General features: G+C 37.2%; 1 protein-coding gene across 1 annotated transcript in view; it reads right to left on the reverse strand.

Moving 5' to 3' along the window:
• Nucleotides 1-23,291, reverse strand: part of LOC107755966 (latent-transforming growth factor beta-binding protein 1-like) — a gene marked incomplete at its 3' end in the record, with an annotated part of 83,130 nt that overhangs the window by 41,921 nt on the left and 17,918 nt on the right. Inside the window, exons 4-5 of the mRNA XM_016572930.1 lie at nt 10,716-10,870; nt 4,749-4,916 (exon numbers count right to left, since the gene is read on the reverse strand). Coding sequence (XP_016428416.1) covers nt 4,749-4,916; nt 10,716-10,870 — 323 coding nt within the window. The remainder of the gene's footprint in view (nt 1-4,748; nt 4,917-10,715; nt 10,871-23,291) is intronic.

The following is a 23,291-nucleotide window of genomic DNA, read 5'->3' on the forward strand; positions in this document are numbered from 1 at the left end:
ATATATATATATATATATATATATATATATATACATACATACATGAGACATACACATTACTGATGTGGCGATGAGATGATTTTTATTGTCATAACTGGCTTTATCTATAGCAATATGACAACTACAGAGGTTCTCACACATACACATAAGCAAACACACTGACTTTCAGATGAGCTGCCAGGAACAGCTCTAATGAGAGGCCTGGTGGGACAGTCTCGACTAGAGCAAACCGTAGTTGTTCTCATACTTGTTTAACATCTCTGGTGGAATAAACATTATGAAAACCCAACTAGGTGCAAATGAAAAAAGTCAAAACTCCAAAGAGAAAACAAACAACAACAAAATACATAACAAAATATTTCCTAAATTTATGACTGAAGTTATGTTGCACACTTGTGCAAAACAACTCTACAATGGGCTTTAGATTTTTTTTCTCCTTTATTACATAATCCAAATGTAATACAAGTATTAATTCTTAATTATTGCTGAATAAAAGTATTAATTCTTAAAAAAAAATACTCAGCCCATACTTTTGAATGTATGATGATCAGTTGTTTATACTCAGACAACAGCACTCTGAACTACAAATTACCACAAGACACACACACACACACACACACACACACACACAGCAACTAATCAAAAAATCTAGCAAGACTTTCTGAGGGCATGTAAATGTTGATGAAAATATCACTTATATAAATAAAATATCCTTCTCTTCCACTCAGACCAGAACTCTCACAGAATGCTCAAGGACACACACACACTAAAAGCATTTCAAAACTGGCAAATGTGTTTCACACAATTGAGAACATAAAAGCAAGTCATTAGAGCTTTATGTAATTGTGATGTCATTAGCCCACCTGGAATACCCCTACTTCATCTGAAAAAAAAGAGCAGCAACCCACAGCCCTTAAACAGATGGAGTAACATTTTCCTGCAAACCTTAACGCCTCTGCTTGTACAGACAGGTTCAGTGGCAGCTCCATGGGGATGGCTGTCAAAACACCCAACACTACTGCGTCCAACAGCGTGTTCAGGTGAGACATATACACATAAACAGTCGCTGGGGATGAACATTCAGCTCCAGTTGGAGCAGTCTGGACTACACTGAGGATTTTTAGAAGTGCAGTAATACATTCCTATCTCCAGTACAATCATAATAAAGAAGCACACAGCTACATATTGATCATCTGTGATAATGTTTTAGTATTTCTATAAGATGGTCTATTGATCTATTTGACAGTCAAAACCTAGAGTTGATCAACACTTCACAGGTCAGTATGACGGTCTCTATGTGTGCATGGAGTACCGATAAAAAAATTACCATGATACAATGTATTTTTGGCAATTTCGATACTTGACCCGGATGACAATACATGCTATATGTAGTTTGGTGGTTCATATAGTGTTATGTGAAGTTTATGCAATGATGTGAGAGACTCACACTCAAATGTTTTTTAATGCATTTAACAAATTTGATATTAAAACAATCTAATTTATAGAGAAATTGAAATCAGATGGGATATTTAACCAAAACCCTAACCCTAACATCCATGAGAAAAGCATCAGATAACAGTGTTTAAATTCTTAGATAAACTACCATTCAAAAGTTTAGAGTTTAGAGAATTTTTTTTAAATTAAAACCTTTATGTTTAGGAGGACACATTACATTGATTAAAAGTCACAATAAAGACTTCTACTTTGTTACAAAAAATTATATTTCAAATAAATGCTGTTCTTTTGAACTGTCTATTCAGGCATAAAAAAAGCATTACCGTTCCCACAAAAATATTAAGTAGCATGACTGTTTTCAACATTGATAATAATAAGAAATGTTTCTTGAGAAGCATATCAGAAATCAGCATATTAGAATGATTTCTGAAGGATCATGTGACACTGAAGACTGAAATAATAGTTGCTGAAAATTCAGCTTTGCCATTAGAGAAATAAACAAAATAATAAATTAATTAAAAACGTTTTAAAAAATCATACCGACCCCAAACCTTTGAATGGTAATGTATGGGGAAAGGTATATTTAATTATTGCACATTTGCTAAGAGAGCAGTCAAATTACTGAATCTATTGACAGCTCTCGTTTCATTTATCATTTGCCTGATATTGTTTATTTTTTGTTAAAGGTATCGATTTAGCATCAACACTAAGGTACAAGAAGTTGGTTCAGAGTACTGAAGCCAAAATCCTGGTATTGATCCAACTCTAATGTGTGTGTGTGTGTGTCCATTCTCCACGGTGCTGGAGCTCGGCCTGGGATCTCTCCTCCCAGCTGCATCTGGATCAGAGCTGATAGAATGCTCTGTGTTCCTTATAAGGCCGCACACACTCACCCACTCCAGACGTTCACCTCATTCAGACAAACAGCTTGCCGAGAGAGAGAGAGAGAGAGAGAGAGAGAGAGAGAATGACATCTTAGCACCATGCACAACTTCTGCCTATTCTGAGAGTATCTGTAAGTGAAGACTTACTCCTCTGAGCTTTCCTGACCCTCTTATATGGAATACAATTTCAGCCGCTCAACTTGTGTGTACTGATTACAAAACCCACTGGTGAAAACAACCCCTAGCTGAATGCTACCCTTGTGTCCACAAAGTAATTGGATTCGAAAGTAACCCTTATGTAACAACTATGTGTATAAATTGTCTATTGCTTCATTCTTGACCATAATGCAAGTCACAAAGTAACTACTTGCTACCGTCCACCAATATTGGGCCAAAAAGATCAGTGAACCAAGAAGTGAATGTAATTTTTTACTTTACTTAGACAGGATGAGTGTTTCCTAAACTGTTTTTGTCTTGTACTCCCCAAAGCTAGGGGTGCTCCGATCAGTATTTTTGAGGCCGATCACTGATTGCCGATCACAGAAAGCAGTATCTGCCGATACTGATCACCGATACCGATCTTTTTAAAGCCTTCTTTTTATCATTTATAACTATTTATAGTGATAGACTGTGAAACACAGTAGAATTTAATCATATGCATTTATGGTGTAATTACTACATTTTCGTGTCAATCCATGTTCATATTTACTGCAAAAAATGCGCTGTTACTTTAATTCTCTGTGCGGAAACGATCTCTGCACTGCTGCAGATGCACCGCTCCTGGAATGCACTGCTGGACATCAACCGTGTGCAGTGTGCACGCTTTATTAATCTGTTAACACGAGCGCGGAAAAAATACGCACCACATTCGCACTGCAAACGGAGCAATGTGAACCTGGCATTATGTGTGTGCGCTGCAAGGGTGCATGAGCGCACGGTCTCCAGGAGAAGCGCGAGCGCTGAATGGTTAAACACTGGCAAGAATTAAAAAGTAATGCAATTTATAAACTTTAGTGACGATGTGACACTGCCTCGATTGTGCAAGTGACAATTCCTGTGTCAATTGTGCAGCGTGCAGCTCGCTTATAGACAGACGCGATGTGGTGATTTGAAGCCATTTGCGTATTTTGAGAGAGGAAGAGCGCGCGCGCGGTGATTCACTCACGCTGTTTGTGAAATTATGTCTCACACAAGGTTTTCAAATTACTTTATAAGTTATTTAATTAAGAAATATGAAGGTGAGTTCCTCACCTTCATCATTATAATTATTCCACCCGCGCCGGACAGAGACTGAGACGGTGCCGCTTCATGTCGTGCCAAACCTTCTCACAGCAGCGTCATCAGCTTGAGATCGTTTTTTTTTAGATCGGCCTTTTTAGAGACCCCCGATCAATCATCCCAAAGCAATTATCGGCCGATAGTTATCCCCTAGCACCCCTACCCAAAGCCCCATTGACTATAAATTTGCTCCTATTAATTCATATTATTATTTAGCATTAATAGTAATACCAATACAAAAATATAAAAATATATTGTTAAAATCACTTTACATCAACTGAGTGGGTAAAAAAAAGGCTGCCAAGTAGCTTCCACTGTCTATAAGACAACACCTGAGCTTGTCTTTCATAAGTTTTGACAGTTCCGGGGCAATCACACTTTCTCTGAGAGAAATGCTGAATTTACTTGAAAATCAGGTGGGATGTTTAACTAAATTAATTTGCATATTGTATATTGGAATTCAAACATGACAGATGCTCAACAAGTAAAAAAAACATTACCCATGAGCAAATACATCATAATTTGTGAAAATATTAATAATAAGTTAACAAAAAAGTTACAAAGACTGTACCACAGCCAAATCAAATTCTTTCCAAATAGCCCTGATTGGGAATCACCAGATTACGCAACTAAGAAGTGCGTGAACTCTATTCAGGAGGCTGAGCTGGGCAGCAAATGAACACCAACCAGCTGAGCCGGAGGGCAGAAGACGTTCTGCTGTGTCATAACCACATGCTCTCGATCCATTCTGAGCCATTATTGTGAAATATCACTGCTGGAAACAAACCTAGAAGAACTGAGGTCCAATTATGCAGGTTTTTCAGACACAGTCTAAAGCATCTTAAACTTTTCCACAATATCTGCCAGGCAAGTGAAAACTCCCCTCCGAAATGCAACTAGACACATCCAAACATCAGTCATAATTATAGACCTGTCTAAGGCTGGACATGATGTAACAGGCCCGTGGCCAGATGTTCTCCGTTCAGTATACAGCAAAAGCAAGCACACACACATACATTCAACAAAGTCCAGTTGCCAACTAGGAAATTAGATGTTCTACAAAGACCTGGATGAACAAAAACTTCCCACTTTTCCCACAATACATTAAGAAGAGGCGGCGATGCCACTCACCGACTCTGAAGTTGGGGGCAGTAAGCGTGTCCGTAGCGTGCCCATTTTCACTGATGATAGTGGTGGTGTTGCCCTGCTGACAGCTGTTCTGACAGCGGCCATTAGTGCAGGTCATCTTGCAGATAGTCGGGGTGAAGACCACCTTGATCCGGCCTGTGTGGTTCCCTACTGCAGCCCAGCAAAGCACAGACATCAACAGAGAGAAGAGAGAAAAATCCATCAGTCTGGACGGCATGGCTTTCATAAACAACTCAGAACGACTCTCTCTCACTTTTGTAGGCAGTGTCTGGCAGAACAGCTCAGGAGTTCAGCTTTAAGAAAGTGAAACGAGAGAGGAGCGAGAGTGAGAGAGGCTGGAGAAAGGAAAAAAGTCTTTCTGTTGTCTTGTCTTTTCTTAGTCTCCTGTACATGTTCCCCTGTGACTGTTTGATTCCTTTTTCATCCATTCCCTCCTTTTCTCTGTCTATGGTCCAATATCTCAGTCTCTGGAACATGAGGAGGTGACTGGGGGAAAAATAGAAGCAAAAGAGCGAGAGAGAAAAGAGAGAGAGAGAGAGACTACAGTAGCAAACAACTCTGGGACCAGACCGTTTTTCACACAGGATTCGGACAAAGCGACCACAACTCCAAGCCTTATACAGAGACAAAAAGAGGGAATGTCGGCTTTTCCCAATTAACTCTATTTCTAACCAAGGCTACAACTACTAATCAAACATATTAAAGGGGACATAGGATGCAAAATTCACTTTTACATAGTGTTTGCATATAAATGTGTGGACACAACCACCCTACAATGATAAAAATCCATTCACTCTTTTTTTAGTCCCCAAAAAACCTAAACAGTCTCAATTATCAAGCCGTTTTGATTTTCTGAGCAATATGACATCATACTGCTCAGGTCCCGCACACGGCCGCTGACGAACTGTCCCGTATTAGCATATCTCCACCCTCAGCCAGTTGAACACTATCCGCCATTTACTCCACGCTTGAGCAGCTGTAGCGACAACAATGTCTCTTAAGCAATGCAGATATTTTGTAGTTGGATGTAAAAGTGAACATAAGAGTCTTAATTTTCTCCCGACAACAGAGCCACTGAGGACGCATGGATGGTATTGTGCCACCGAATACACGAAAAGTGGAAGAGAGGGATGGGGTGAGCAGTAACTCATTATCATTTAAAGAGACATGCACCGAAACAGGTCACTATGAATAGAACTGTTTTTGATAAGGTATAAAGATGTTGTTTTACACAACCATTGAGGATTTTTAACCAAAGTGTGTTGCAGACATTTCATGAGGACCCTAAATAATCATACTAACTTGTGGAAAATGGGCATCCGATGTCCCCTTTAATATTATTAACTAGGAAAAGTGTATAGTTTAATCAATAGTTTTTAATTGATAGTTTTGGCTAGATGCAAAACATCAAATTAAAGAAAAATAATAATTTTCAGATTAATTGATTATCAAATTGTTGTTAGTTGAAGTCCAGTTCCAACCTCTTTGTCTCTCTTAAAGGTGGGGTAAGCGATTTTTCAAAAACGCTTTAGAAAACTGATTCGGGCCGAATAGCAAAACAAACTTGTAGCCAATCAGCAGTAAGGGGCGTGTCTACTCATGATGTGGAGGAGAGAGAGTTCAGTGCACAGGACTGACATTATCCGAGCCGAGCGACAGAAAGATAGAGATGGCGGATAATAAACTGTCTGCGCCACAACAGCTAAAGTCTGTCTAGTACACTGGACGCGACAAAGCGACCGTTGAAACAGCTTCATCTCTTACCAGCATAACTAGACTTTCACACCTCTGTCTGAAAAACGCAGGGGAAACAAATTTCCTAAAATAGCCTAAATCCTTTAATTTCAAATGTTATTTCCACCTGCAAAACTATGTGGAAAGGAATCTACCAACATTCTCCTCTCCTCGCCTAGTTAATTAATTCATTGTATTAGTGAGAATGTTATTTAAATTACAGTCTGGTAAACTCTTGGCATCACTGTCTCACTAAATATTTTCCAGTCAGGCATCTTGATTACCTGCCTGTTTTTCTGTCTGCTTCCTGTTTCTGTTGTTTCTTTGCCTCTATTCCTGACCCTTACACTATCATTCATCCTCAATCACTCCATTAAAAATGGCATCTTGTTAAAGGATTATTTCACCAAAAAATATTATGAATTACAAAAAAAAAGAAGAAGAAGAAGAAGAAGAATTAGACGTCATGACTTTCCCATGACTTCATGACTTTCTTCTGTGGAACATAACAACATTAAAAAAAAGGCTTATACCGTAAATAGTTTGACAAAAGTAGTCCAAACGGTTTGTGCAGAACATCCATACAGTTTGTGTGTCATATCATAGCTATGTGTGAGGAACAGAGTGAATTTTTAAGTTAATTTGCATTAGTGTGATTGTTGTTTTTTAGATTTAGTTCAATTTAGAATCAAGCGGATGTAGTAGTAAGTCATTAACATCTGTATCATAATGCTCTGTTATGTAAAGCAAATCCACCAGAAGCTAACATGTAACCTTTTCTCAAAGATCAAACAATGTCTCCGCAGACAAAATAGACATCAGTTACTGTAGCTACTGATGATGCTAACACACACCTACAGCTGTTATGAGGTTATGAAGTGAGAGAGGAAAGTAAATTGAGGAAGCCACACTAAGTATATAGTAACAGTAAGAAGTAGACTACAAGAGACGAATGGCTTTACCAGAGCACCACACACACACACACACACACAGATGGCTGCTGACAGGCCGTCTCTCGTGTGGGACAGACCTCACCGGGTGCCAGACGCCTAAGACATTGAGAAACTAGTCAGTCTGTTACATCTACCATTAACCACATACTTGTTTTGTTTTTATATAAAACTAATTATAAAACCTAACCTAAGGTTTGATGCTAGGATTTCAGTCCCCTACCTGAACATGAGCTAATGTTGCATAGAGGAATATTTCTTGCCTTTCAAGCAAAAGATTGCAAATCTTGCTCAAAGTTTATTTTTTTTTAAATAAATTCATATTTCATCTGTTTTTCATCATTTATATCAGGATCTGACAAACTGATTTAAATGTTTACTCCTTAGTCTTTTTGAAAGATTTATTAAAGGGGTCATATGATGCGATTTAAATTTTTCCTTTCTCTTTGGAGTGTTACAAGCTCTTGGTGCATAAAGAAGATCTGTAAAGTTGCAAAGACTAAAGTGGGGCGTAAAACATTTCCGCCACACGCTTGATTTATTCGGCCAATCACAACGCACTGCATAGCTGGCCAATCAGAGCACACCTCGCTGACTCATTTTGTAAGAGTCAGACACAATAATAGAAATGTGTGTTTTCTTGTCATTATTTTGCAGTAAACACCCTTTTTATCTTATTACTTTGAATTCGGTCCGCAAACTTTACCTGAGGCTGTGGATTCAGCAGTAATAATTAAAACCACAATAAAAAAGATTTTAAGAATTGAGATCGTTCAAATCAAGACTATCATTAACAAGAAAATCGATTTTTTTTTTACTCTGCCCTACCTTTATGTCTATTGCTAACAGAATAGGCTAGTTTGCATTATGAATCATTATGAAAACTTATTTAATAATCATTTTTACCTTGAAAGACATACCCAAATGTAAGTTTTAGTCAGATTTAGCATGAATTGAATGTAATGAAATAGAAATGGCATTCTCTTAGGAGCAGTTTATTTTTTAGAGAATCAGAAACATGTAGTGCAACCTGTCTGATTTCCCTGTCCCTTGTCCCCAAAGAAATTCTAGGCACAGTAAACCAACACACGAATTCAGCATTTGTCTATCATTAAATCTGAAATGTAAATAAAATATTAAGATCATAAGATCCCCCCACCCCCCATTAATCTTTCCATTCTTTCCATTAATCCATAAATCCAATCAAAACTACAAATGTAACATGAGGTCGACAGGAAGTCAGTCAGATGCTTGTCTCTTATGACCTACAGACTAATGTAATGTAATATGTAAAGGTCTGTCTCCCTCTGAGTGAACCCGGGTCACTTCTGTACGATCCGACAGCCAGTCAGAGTGTGGTCTGGCTGAGTTTCAAAGCAGCGAGAAATGGCATGTCAGACCACAACACCGTGCAAAAACAGTTACCCAATACCCCACGGGCTGCTCCTTGCATTAGCATTACAGCGGAGCTCTGGCTGTATTCGGCAGAATTGTGTAACACTGCCAGTCTGCAGGGCAGGAAGAGGGATAATAGATGTCATGCTACACATTAGTTCTGCCACCCCACTGTCCCCTCATTCACATGCAGAACTACTGTATCTAATCCTCTCACCTGCCTCCTAAGAGCACTTCCCTCAATGACCGTTTATCGTAACACTCTGTCATTTAATTCCCCCCCCCACCCTCTCTCTCTCTCTTTTCTCCAGTTCTTGCCTTCCCTCTTGGCCAGGCTTTTATCTAAAATTACCCGGAGAAAATTAGGCTAATAACTCACTTTAGACAGTGCAGCGCACAAGGCAATGCTTAAGTCTTTATATGATTTCAACCAGAGGATCCACTTGGAACGAAAACAATGGGGCTATAACTTAAGGGCTGACCTGCAGCAATACAAAATTACAATAAAGGAGACAACAGCAGACGTGCAATAGTGAGAGAGGAAGTGAGAAAGTGGGGTCTAAAACACACATGCCTGTGGTTGTGAACCATCTAACCACTAATTTGTACTGTGGATTCCCACACCTTTTGATCAATGAATTTCTCTGGTGGTTTGTGATGGATAATGATGTTTAAAAATCATTTAATAGATATTGTATTCAAATAGAGCAATTCTAGCCAAGATTAGCTTGAAAAAACAACAACAACAACAACAAATTTCCTACATTTCCATAACTCTTCCAGGCTTTGAAATTTTAATATTCATCTTTAATATCGATGACTGTGGGATCCCTGTTTTATCATCATCTTCAACTCTGCTACAGCTGTATAACAAAATTGTACTGTCTCAGACATGGAGCTAAACGTTTCTAAGCAAGTCAGACATGCTGTCACTCTCCTCACAGAACGTTTCACGGTGTATGTGATCTGTCATTCCGTCAAACATCCAGGGCTTCTTGCAGAGTCAGCGAGACTTGTTGAAAAATAAAAACTGATACATTAAATAACATTTTGAGATGCTGATGTCACTCGTTCTCAGATTTCGTCAACAGGAGGGGATGCTTTGGAATTACATCAATGTGTCAAAATTATAGAGAGTGGCAGCCAAGACATACACTACTTTTCAAAAGCTTGGAGTGAGTAATTTTTATTTTATTATGATTTTATTTTAAGATGAAATAGTCTATAATGTTGTTCACCAAGGATGCATTTATTTGATCAAAAATGCAGTAAAAACAGAAATAATGTGAAATATCATTACAATTTAAAATAACTGTTTTCAATTTGAATATATTTTAAAATGTAATTTATTTATGTGATGCCACAGCCAAATTTTCAGCAGCCATTACTCCAGTCTTCAGTGTCACATGAACAATTCTTCATGTAAATTCTTCAAGTAAATATGCTGCAGGTTAAACAAGGTCAAACGCCATTGGTTTTTACATTTCTTGTGACCAAAATTCACATGCATTATATTTGATTAGATTTTTGATAAATAATGACTTAGGGTATATTTGTTTGTTTGGTCTGCACTTAAGTGCGATTGCTGTATTCACACCTGCCCAAAAGATCCGCATCAAGGGGGGAAACGAACTTGAGTTCGATTCAATCGAACCAAACAAGACAGGTGTGAATGCACCCTTAAATTTCAGTGTGTTACTCACACACATCGATCATGACTTCACAAGACTTGGAATATAGCGCAAAAGTCTTATGAACTACTTTAGAGTGCTTTTTAGGTGTTTTAAGTGACAATTTTCTTCCATACTCATGTGCTGTCAAAAAACACATTGAATTCAAACAGATCCATCACTAGATGGATTGTACTTACGATTTATTGGTTTGTGTCCCACTGAAAGCGGGATGGCCCGGTTCAGGGTGGGTCCGACTCCGTGCATCTGTGTGTGAGTGTGGTAGTTTTTCTGCTGAACCATGAACTTCTGGGTTTTGCTCTGGTGCATCGTCATTGAAACTGGGTTTTGTACTCTGGAAGATAAAAACATTAAAAACTAAAAAAAAAATGTCAACACCTTTTTAGAGTTTTTTTTCTCTTTCTCATAATTTATGTCCATATTGAAATATTCTTATGTTTTATTTATTCATGTATTCATGTTTTAATTTATGTGGTTTTCACTTTGATTAATTACCTGCTCAAGGCCATATGGAAAACCACAGTACCCTGAACACACAGACTTGCTTCTGGTCACATGTAAATGAAACTAATCACTTGCAACAAACAAAGCACATCAGCATTCACATGAATCATGAAAAGTTATTTTGCATTATGTTTATCACACACATACAGTTGAATGCCATTTGTACAAACACATACCACAAGCACACATACAATAATCATAGCACATCACAGCACATAACACTCTCTTTTATTTCTTTCTGTTATAACCATGTTAGTTTTTTTTTCTGTAAAATCCTTTTTCTTTTTATTTGTATATCAGAATAGATTTTACTGGCCAAGTCAGCTCAATTAATGAATTTTATTCAGTTTGTTGCAGTGCAGTGCAGTGTTGTTATTATTAACTAAAACTAAAACTATTAAACGCAATTTTGATAACTGAAATAAAGCTGAAATAAAAAAATACAAATATTACATTAAAAAAAAAAAAAATTTGTTGCCTTGGCAACTAACTGAAATAAATATGTTTAAGTTGAAGTAATAAAAGTGCACTAAAACTAAGCACTATAATTAAAACAAAAACTAATTAAAGCTATATAGAAATAAAACAACTAAAATGAATAAAAATGATAAAAGCACATAATATCAATATAACTCAAATTAAAATTGAAAATAATAATAATAATAAAAGCCAATTCAAAATATTGACAAATACTATAATAGTATATAAATAATACTAAATACTAAAATAACACTGTTCTCCACAATATATATAAAACAGCATCATGCTGCTTATAAGACAGCATCATGTTGCAGTCTACCTTTTGGAAAGTCAGCTCACTAGCTTTTGGAACAGAAAAAACAAATAAATAAATAAAATAAAAATAAAATAAAATTAATTAAAAAAATACAGCCAAATTCCCTATAAGAAGTCTGTAAAGGGATTGGGGGGTCTGATAATTATCAGCTACGTCTGTGTGAAAGTATTGAACATCTTGCTAATAAGGAGACAAAACAGCACACAGCTGTGAGGAAACGGATGTGGTTGCTCAGAATCACAGCTGGGAAGCCTCATAAGACGATGACGCACGGGACTAAATCAGGGTCCACATCTCAGAATAACAGCACAGACCTGTCTAATCTCTCTAAATGGTGTCTGTACCCTTAGGGATGGTCCACCATTTATTCACCGTCATATAGTTCCAAACCTGTATCTGACTTTTCTTTCAAACAGTTTTGGTTGTCATGGACTTCCACTGTATGGACAAAAATAAATCAATGGGAACTGAAACTATTTGGTTACCAACATTCTTCAAAATATCTTCCTTCATGTTCCACAGAAGAAATTAAGGGCACATTCCAAACGGCTTTTTTGCACCCTTGAAGGGCACTTCGGGAAGGGGACGCCATTTGTAAGGATGTTCCAAACGAAAGTGAACAACTGAATCCCTTCACGAAGGGCCCTTCCAGAAGTACATTAGAAGGGAACATGCAATGGTCACTTCACGGAAGTGATTTCCGATTGTGATCATGTGATCTTCGGTTAGGAGATCTTGCAATGCATTTTAAAGCAAAGTTGAGGGTGATTTCGACTTCACATACAAACGTAAGTAGTATAGGTTAATTAAATTTGTCTATTTTAATGTACTGTATTGTCCCGAATATAAGACGATGTTTTTTTCTTGGAAATACATCTGAAAAAACGCGGTCGTCTTATATATATTTTTCGTCAGTGATAGAAAAATGATTTAAGACGGTAGTGTAAGCAATTTTAAGCAAGTTTAGTTTGAAAAAGTTTAATTGTAATAAGACACAATTAGACAATATTTGAATAAAATAAGAAGAAGAAGAAATAATTATTTGCAATAACTGATGAAGCGTTGTCAAGGTAACGCTCATAGGAGAGTTTTGTCATCCAAATGCTCATAGGAGACAGTAATGCCCTACACCCTTCAAAGAACACACTTCAAGGGCTCTGCCCTTCGAAGGGAGTAGGGCATGGGGATGCTTACTTCTGTTTGGAATTCGCCCTAAGTCATACATGTTTGGAATGACATGAGGGTGACGTTGACAAAATTTGTGAACTACCCCTTTAAGGGCCATTCTTACTAAAATCGACTTGCAATCAAAAAGTGACCAGACATCATAATGTGTGATGACTGACAAATACTGCAGAGTTCAACTTTATGCAAATGAGCATTTACACAATGCGACAACTACCAATTGGAATGCAGGCAGAGATTGCTGTCTTTCAGTGCAAGCAAGGTTGTAGACATAACAACATGCTTTTTATCCACAACAAAGCAAGAATGTGAGGACAAAGTGTATAAACAGCATCTGATTTCTGATCAAATGTAAAGCAATGGAAGGAGCAGATACACAAAAACTAGCAAACAAAATGAGAATATTTACAGGGAAAGTGTAAACAGAGGTTGTTTTTCCCCAGTGATCTCTCGTCTTTCACACTATTCAACTCAGTCTTTCATCTCTCATTTGATGTTTCCAAAGAGGTCTCATTCTGAAATGTATGTTTGTACTGCTTTTAATGTCATGTAATATGTTGTAGTGCAGTCTCTCACCCTATCTCAGGGTGTATTCACACCTGTCTTGTTTGGTTCGATTGAATCGAACTCAAGTTCGTTTCCCCCCTTGGTGTGGATCTTTTGGGCAGGTGTGAATACAGCAATCGCACTCGGGTGCAGACCAAATAACCGCACCGAGACCCTGCTGAAGAGGTGGTCTCGGTCCAGTTCCAAATGAACTTTGGTACGCTTGAGAATTTCTGTCCAATGAATGGATGACCATAGCACAAGTGTGGTTTTGTTTACAATTTCTGGTTCACTTGCAAAAAAGGCAGTGTGAAAGCAAACCACACCAAACAAAAAAAATCAACAATGTATTTGGTCCGGACCAAAGCAAGTGAACTAGCGGACTTTCCTGGTGTGAATACACCCTCACAGTCTTTACATATAACAGTTTATTTCTGTGCCGTGCATAGGGGTGGGCAATATGACCAAAATTTTATTTCACGGTATGAGAAATTGTATTTCCCGATAACGATATGTACCTCGATATAGCTATTTTTAAAATTAAGAAAATGAAGCAAATTACAAGGACAACAGAACAAATAAATATGAAATAAACGTTTTATTTATTCAGCTACAGTAGGTTAGGTTTATTTAACATGTAGTAAGAAATATTACAGAAATTTAATAAAGTGTATAAATAAAACACTGCATAGTCTTCACTGTCTCAAACATGATTAACATTAATAATGACAGACAGCAGCAGGTACATTAGACCAACTGCATGGATCCAATATACTGAAACACATCCGGTTTTCACCCAACTGTTTTACATTTATTTAACATATAACCGACTGTGTTTACTTGAAAACTCCACACAACGGGCATTATGTCATTGCTGTGTGCGTATTTGGCCATTCAAGCACAATAAAACACGAAAGAGATCTGTTTTCGCGATCGCATGCTGTCGAGAGAAGGGGCTTTCAGTGCGCGCACTTCGGCTGTGTGTCAGTCAGCGCGAGCACCGCATTGAGTTCTTTTTCACTGCTTATTGCACTTAATAACCCTACCAAGCACATCCCACTCTTTATTTTCTCATTCATGCATGTTTCCTTATCATTCAAAAGGTATATATCGTTTAAGCAGCACTGCGTTACGCATATATATATTTGCATATATAGATATATACCGTCATACCGCCGAGGCCCTAGCCGTGCATATGTACCAACAGATCAAACGATTTAAAGACCAGTCAATTGGCTCAGTGTTTACAACTCTGGGGTTGAATAACACAGCACGCAGATATATAAAAAAAGATTTTAGCAACTATTTTGTATTCTAATTATTTTAGACACACAAGTCAAGGCCTAATTGAATTTGTCTGGGAAAAGCATATAATAGCTTCTAAGAGTTGAGTTTGAGCCCTCCACTCAGACCAGCAAACACAAAACCAACTTGACTGTATATGTTCCCAGTATGGTTGTAACAGGTTTTGCTGTCGAGAAACATGGCCATGCTTGTTCACCAGCTACACCAGCATAAACCACCCTGAACCAACATGAAAATTCAAGTTGGTCTTTTCAGAAGTAAAACCAGTTAAAAACCACCCCACAAACACAGAACATTATTGCTTACAGACCACACACATAAAAAGAAAGCGTAAAATTTCTGTTCTTGAACAGGTGAAAAGCAATGAGCTGTGTAAGTGCTTATAAACTCTCTCTCACACACACACACACACACCATCACATGTCCTGGACAGTGGAAGCTGATACGTGGTGAGAACTAGCAGGAAGACAGTGTTTCAAGCATTTCCACATGCATCTCTCCATTTTCCCTGCATGTATACAGACAATTCATTCCAATTCATTAAACACACACATGCTCTCAAGCAAAAGTCCATCTTTAGAAAGTTTAAGGATGCATTTGCAGAGAGTGATAAATTGCTGCACTGGAGAGGTTATACAAAAATGCCTTATATGGAGATGAATTGGGCATGCATTATGCTAATTCGCAACTGCAGGTACGTGCTCTTCATTTAAAATAATCCAGATTTATAAACATTAGAACGAGGGAATGAATAAATTTAATGCATGAGGATTTTGTGTGAGAATCTTTTCTGCCCATCTAAGTAAGAACACTTGTGCGCAATTACTAATGAATGCAGCCCAACACAGTGAAGCTGAGTGTTTGGGTGATTGTTTGGGCGTTGCCTAAGCAAGCACTATTACTAATAAAGCCAAGAGCATTAAAAGCCAGAATGGATTTATAATTCTAAAGCCAGCACTCATGAATGTCCTAATAAGCTGCATTACCAGGCCTGGTGTGGAAAGAGCTGTGGGTTTCTTTGTAGACAGGAAAACTGAATTTTGTGTCTGTGTGAGGAAGGCCAGCTGGCTTGTTCTAATCTCCTCCAAGAGGACTATACTACACCATGACTGTCTCTCATGTTCTTATGCCAGCGGGCATCTCGTAGCTCTTCCTCAACAGGTGCACGAGCTGGCGGCCACAGCAACGGGGAGGACATGTGTCTATTTTATTGTCTCTCTGTCTCTCTCTCACCCATTGCTCCCCGGCTTCTCGCTTGACAGGTGTCTGGACAGGTCTACCACACTAAACCCAAGGTGCTCCATGAATCCAGACTCTGGTTCACTGCCAGGCTGCATTTCAGCTTGAAACCAAACAACACAAGAAACCTGAGCGGCCCAGCACCTGTGGATCACTGTAACAGTTCAAACACATATACACACATGCCACAACAACCACACAGACCCTCTCTAAATACATACACACACACTCAAGCCAAACCACATACGCACACCCACCCACATACACGCTCAAATGCCTACTCACTAACCACACACCCAGACAACACACAGTCTGTAAATACATTTAAACCCACACACAAACACTGTCCATACACACGGATACTCCCTAAAACACCAGACCTACTTGAAACACTCTTATACAGGCTACACACACACATGCACATATAAATGAGGACAACATTTATAAAAATATCAGTCCTTAAGACACTTAGGATTCTGACGTAAAGCCCAAATGCCCACAACCGCAGCTGAGACAGACAGCGTAAGACTATCCCTGACGAAAACCCTCCCTGAAGGGCTGACTGGATACTTTCAACACCACATAACACACGTGTGTAAGATGTACGCAGCACATTTGATGTATGCATGTGAAATACAGCATTCTCTTACACTTGTTATTGAATGTTCAACAGACGGTGACATAAATCTGTGAATACATGTGCCATAATGTAAATCATTGTAAGGAAACCATTGGGTTTGTGCCCAGATGTGCTCTGTGGCCCCAACCTTTTTTTTCAGTATGTTTAGCACAGACAACTGAGCACTGTTTAAGTTATAATTGTCTTCCTGTGGACCACTGAAAGGGATGGAGATGGATGTACTGAAGTACTTTTCAGCGTCAACTCTAGGACAGACATTTCATTGTACCATTAGGGTTGTGCACTTTCATGTCGTTTTCACTATGGGTGTTCAAAACTACATGTTTTAAAAATCAGTTAGTAGGTTGCCTGAATGTCTAGTTGACTAAGCAGTCTTAAAGGGACAGTTCACCCAAAAATGAAAGCTCTGGCATTATTATTCACCCTCATTTTGTTTCAAACCTGTCTGACTTTTTTATACTGTGGCACACAAAAGAATGCATTTTTAAAGAAGTCTATTATTTTCACCAAAGCTGCATTTATTTGATCAAAATACAATAAAAACAGTAATATTATATATATATATATATATATAAATGTAATTTATTCCTCTAATGGCAAAGCTGCATTTTCAGCTGCTTTTACTCCAGTCTTCAGTGTCACATGATCCTTCAGAAATAAGTCTAATATGCTGATTTGATGCTTAAAAAAAACATTTCTTATTATCAAGATTAAAATCTCTTGTGCTGCTGAGTATTTTGTATAAAATGTATTCTTTTTCAGGAATCTTTAATGAATAGAAAGTTCAAAAGAACATTATGAACATTATGAATGTATTTACAGTCTATTTTGATCAATTTAATGTGTTCTTGCTACATAAAAGTATTAAAAGTAATTTCTTGACCCTAATGACCCCAAACCTTTGAATGGAAGTATAGGTCCATTTTATGTTTTTTTTTTTTTTTAAGCTATATATTTTTCATGCTATAAAAATTTGTCAGTTGGAAAATGTGTAAAATAATAAAATATTTACGCTTTATACGTTTTATATTCAATCTTTTTATTAATCAAACAGAACATACATCATATTTCATCATATTTTGAATACCCATCAAAAGAAAAAGATCATCTATTTGCATCCAGAATGCAGCTAGAGCCAAACCATTTGTCAGCAAATTAAAGTGATGCAGCAATATTAACAACAATTTTACAAAGAAAGAAAAAGATACTCTACAAGGAACACAGCCACTGTGAGAAATGAGTTTAATATGTTAGTATGAAACTACTTTAATATTTCCTTTAATATGAAATGAGGTTTGCAGACGAGCAGTTAACTGAACAGACTGTGTGGTCTGCATTCAAATATCTCAATAAAAACCACAACAAAAGAACAGCAGGATTTTTATGGCCTCCACACATCACCACAGCAGGCCAGTAAGAGAAGAAGTTTACAGAGCACAAAGCCAGATCCATTTAGGTACTGTGATCCCAGCAGATTTCTGCCCACGGTGACTCTTCTGGTAGACAGGTTAGATCAGCAGGGACGTCTGTTTACATGTGCTGTCTCTGATGAAGAGGAACCTGTCTGAGACTGGAACTGAACCCGCTCGCTTCTGGATTCACAATGTGCTCTAGAGAGCCAGTCAGCACTCAGTGCTGCTCCTGTGGCCATGAAGCCACATATTTTTTTATTTTTTATTTTTTTATTCACTAAATGTTTATTTGCCCTAAGATTATTCTGCGCAAGGGGAGCAGAAGTATAATGAGCTGTTTATATTGAATTTTACGACACTGGGCTGAGTTTCAGAGTAAATCCTGGTAATATGAATTGTAATTATGGTTTTTGGAGCATAGTGGTTGAACACATGCGATGCGGCTCCGCTCACTTCTTCTAATGTGTCTATTGCAGCACAGCAATATAATAACTTGGAATGTGCAAAATGACATACTTTCAAAATCAACCAGGCAGTGAGTTGCCTGAACGGTCTGAAAGGGCATGGTAATTAAAAGCACCACATAAAAAGTGGTGAAATAAAAGAAATAAAAATTAAACATATACAGTCTACACTGCCAGGTCACTACACTGCACTTTGGTCGACGCTGTCGTTATTAAATGTGCTACATAAATCAATAAAACTAAAAACTAAATTGTGAAGTTATACTGTGAAAATCTATTTTCTATTTGATTCTTTTTTTAAATGTATTCCTGTGATGGCAAAGCTGAATTTTCAGCAGCCATTACTCCAGTCTGTCACAAGATCTTTCAGAAATCATTTTAATATTCTGATTTGATGCTCAAGAAACATGTTTTATTATTATCAATGTTGAAAACAGTTGTACTGCTTAATATGTGTGTGTGTGTGTGTGTGTTAGTTAAATGGCTAATAATAACCAATTTTATAAGAACAATAGGAGCAATTTTAACCAATTGGCTCTTTTTTGATTAGCGAGCAACAGTCCACTTAATTTGAATAACTTGAGAATGCGATGTATATGGAGACAAAGCCATATGAAGCTTTGTTCTCAAATTTCACTTGTGGATGAACATTTAATGTGAAATCAATACGTATGGATCATCCAACTACTGCTGTTGAAGTCCACAGCTGCATCAGAGAGAGGATGAGAGTGAGAGAGGGATGTCAGAGTGGCCGAGAGGGAGAGAGAGTGAAAGTTATAAACATAAGCTCCAATTCCAGTCTCAACAAAATAGCTGGCGCGACCTCGTACGCTGGCAGACGTGCAGTAATTAAATCGAAAAAAAGATGCAGGGAGTTATTTTTTTACTCTCTTTCTCCCTCTCAATCAAAACTGAACAGCTACACAGGTCTGAACTCCAGTGATCTCCAGATGTTGCTTATTTTCTCATAAACAACTTAATTCTTCACATGTCCATTTCTCTATCTATCTCTTTCTTTTCTCTGTCCATCTCCATTTCATTCTGTACCACTCTGCCCATCCTCCTCCTTTAATAATATCAGTACTTCATCCATCTCGGTTTTCCATTTCCTTCTCCCACTTTTTTGACCACTTTGTCTATTCTTCTCCTTCCGCTCTTATCCTCGTTATTCCCAGAATCTGGCAGAATCCGCTGCAGTTCCTCCCTGGTGCTCGGCGAGACACTACACAGCTCTCTCTTCTAATGAACCCAGTGACCCACATCAGGATGCTTTTGCTCTCTTCTATACCTATTGCCTGCAGATGGATATACATTTGTTTACTAAACACCAGCAGACCCAATTTCATCACACCTAGACTACATGCTAACACTGTTTGATGCATTACAATGCGATTATCTCATAATGGCTACAGCTGTCAAGAGCATATTCTGTATTATTTTACTAAACAGTCCCTCCAGGATTTTGCGATTCTGCAATTACAGAATTTAACGCAAAATCAAGCATACGCCACATTTTTTGTGCCAGCTTGTATTTTTGTCTTATTTCCACAACTTAAAAAAAAAAAAAAAAAAAATTAAACTGAGAGGGGGAAAAGAAATTTTATAAAAATCTATAGTTCAGAATCCAAAAAAAAATTATCAATATGTCTTCAACAATATTGCTGCTGTATTGCAGTGAATACCATTGTAAAATGAGCAGTGATGGACCATACAGAGAACTATGACATCTGGTTATATACAAGTGTTTAAAAAGGAAAGAAAATTTCCAATATGAAACCCATTTGAGCGATGGAAGGCCTGGAGAGGGTAATATTTAATATTTCCAAGTGATCTCTCCAAATCATTCATTCATGACCTTCACTTGTCTATTTTCTTTTCAACCTGTTCTCTTCCAAACCGGTGAAACACAATACTACCACAATAGACAATATAATTGTTCAATTAACATTAAATAATATTTTTAAATATTAAAAGTGTACAGTATATAATTTCACTGATTAGATACTGTACTGGTTCAGTGACAGTGTGCAAGCTATTGTGTCCTACACAATTCTGTATTTTCAACCAAGAAGAACTATGACAACTTCTACGCTGGTGACACCATTGCCTATTTAGTAATGTGCAAAAATATTTAGGTATTCTTGTATTCTTCCCATCTATATCACCAGTTACATAAATACATCATGATTATTGGTGAGTTTGCACAAATTTAGAGAAACCAAAATTCAGTCATTTTTAGGCTGCAAAAAATAAACAAATAAAATCATTGTCCATGCTTCAACTAAATTTTGGCAAAATGTTGACAATATATTGCAGTTATCAATCATTTTTCTAAAATGCTACGAATGCTGAGGTTTAGCTAACAGCCACTACCATGATTTTGAAGAATTTTAAAGAAACCATGAACCTCTCCCTTGTTTCTTATTTCCCATCAGCAGGACAGTCCACACTTAGCCACAGAGTAGGGTGGCACCTCACTGCACGGGTGTCACCTGGATGTGATTGACACTTCAAAGTCCTTCCAGACATGAGAGAAGCAGCAACGACAAACTCCAGACCTCACTGATTGACAGGAGTTCAATCAGGAGTTGTGTGTTAACAGCACTGCTCTATTATTGGGTAGGCTTTTGTCTCTGGAGGCTAGCGGTTACATCATGCTGTGGTGGAGTCAGTATGTGCTCTTCACAAGGTTGATTACATACACTCTAAGAAAAGACCGTAAAATTCGGCCAATGAACAATGTTAATATGAAGGAATTTTCCTTATTGATGTTACACAGGTGTTTTACCTGTATTTCGAATTACGCATTGCATTGTGCTGTTTAAGGTTTGAAGGAAATGACCATAAAATTAACGGAAAGTGTACTGGTAATTTTCTGCCAGGACATTATCTGCTTTTCTATGGATTTTTTTTTCCTTACAGTGTACAGTGCACATACAGTAAATGTACGTCAGCTGTAAGTTTAACTAGAAAAAAAGAGACAAGTCTGTGCTCACTGGGAAGAGGATAGTAAATGAAAGAGGAATTAAAATGTGTGAACCCTGGGGATTGTTTTGTTTGTCTTTGATTCACCATTTACTTCTCCGGCTTCATTTACCCCAGCATACTTATACACACAAACCACCTGTACACAGCTATAGCCACAACATCAACTGGTACTAATTAGTGGGGCATTTCATTTACCTTGTTAATTGATTTTTTTTTTTTTTTTAAAAAGCAAAAAAAATCCATGATTGCATTAATATTTTTCATAATAAATTTCTAAATTGAGTATTGAAATGCAATAAAAATGATTAATGAATTACTATTTTAAATAGAGTACAACATGGTGCTCGCTACTGCTTTTACATACAACATACTGTAAGCTATTTCATTCACTTTAACTTGCAATTATTTTCTACCAAAATCTGATTTTAATAAGATGTGAACAATACCCTAAGCCGGCCGTGTCAGTTCAACTTATGGTTTTATATGAGTACTTAAAAGGACCAGTGACCTAAACTGCCAACAAAGGATTCATGAGTTTACTTGAGATCTGGATAAGTCAACACAGAAAAATCCTCAGAGCACAACCACTACAAGGCTTAATCATAACCTCCAACATTAAACACCTCAAACCACTTTAGTCAAACAATAGGTTTAGAGTAAATACAGTGTGCCACACAGCTTGAGCACAATGCTCGGCATTGATCCAGGCTCGGAATATAAAGCGTCAACAGAAAACACTGGATAAAATCTCTCCTAAAGCGTCTCACTCCTTTCCATGACCAGCAGTGTTCCTGTGGATAGATCCGGTTTTCTAGACACAAATCTAAATCTAAAGGTTTTTTCACTATAATATTAATACAAGGCCTCTGCAAATTTAACTCTGTAACGTCTTGATTTTAAAGTAAATAAATAAATAAATTCAAAATTATTGTAGCAGAGATGGTATTTTTCAGTACAACTGTTGCATACCTGTAAAATCATGAAACCAGCCTGAAAATGATTCTTTTTCTGAGTGTTAGAGTTCATTGAGACGTCAAAAAGATTTATTACATGGCTCATACTTGATTCTAATTGGTCAAATGCTTTTACATTTATTGTTCCTAGAAGTTTGTCCACAATTAGCCAAAACATTTAGGTTCCCCAAGTGTTTGAATAACCATTTCACTGACCTGTTTCTGCGGTGATGACACCCAACCACAGCTTCACTACACTAAACCCACACTGATGAGAAATGTAAAAAAGCCATTGACGAAATGTAAAACTAAAAGAGTAAAAATTTAAACAAACCTAATAAAAATGAAATAAAAAGAAAATAATAATTAATAATTAATTTTTGTGGTAATAAAAATAGATGTAGGTTAAGTCAACAATAGCCTTTACATTTAATTAAAATACATATATATAATAGCAATGAGGCAATAATAATTAGTTCAAATAAAGTACCAAAAGCAAGAAATCATATGGGTTTTACTGAACAAAACTGTTAAAATACTGTATTATAATGTAATAGAGCCACTGATCTATATATAATTATAAAATAATATAATCTCTATTATAGATCAGTGAATAGAGCTAATGTACATCACGCATTACAACAAAGGCCTGCAGAGGGCGCCAACGGCCTGACGATTGTTTTTACACATTGCTGTGCGATCTAATACTTGTTTAATATTTAC

The sequence above is a fragment of the Sinocyclocheilus rhinocerous genome, unplaced genomic scaffold (assembly GCF_001515625.1).
Source record: "Sinocyclocheilus rhinocerous isolate Xijiao unplaced genomic scaffold, SAMN03320098_v1.1 scaffold1764, whole genome shotgun sequence".
Taxonomy (NCBI): domain Eukaryota; kingdom Metazoa; phylum Chordata; class Actinopteri; order Cypriniformes; family Cyprinidae; genus Sinocyclocheilus; species Sinocyclocheilus rhinocerous.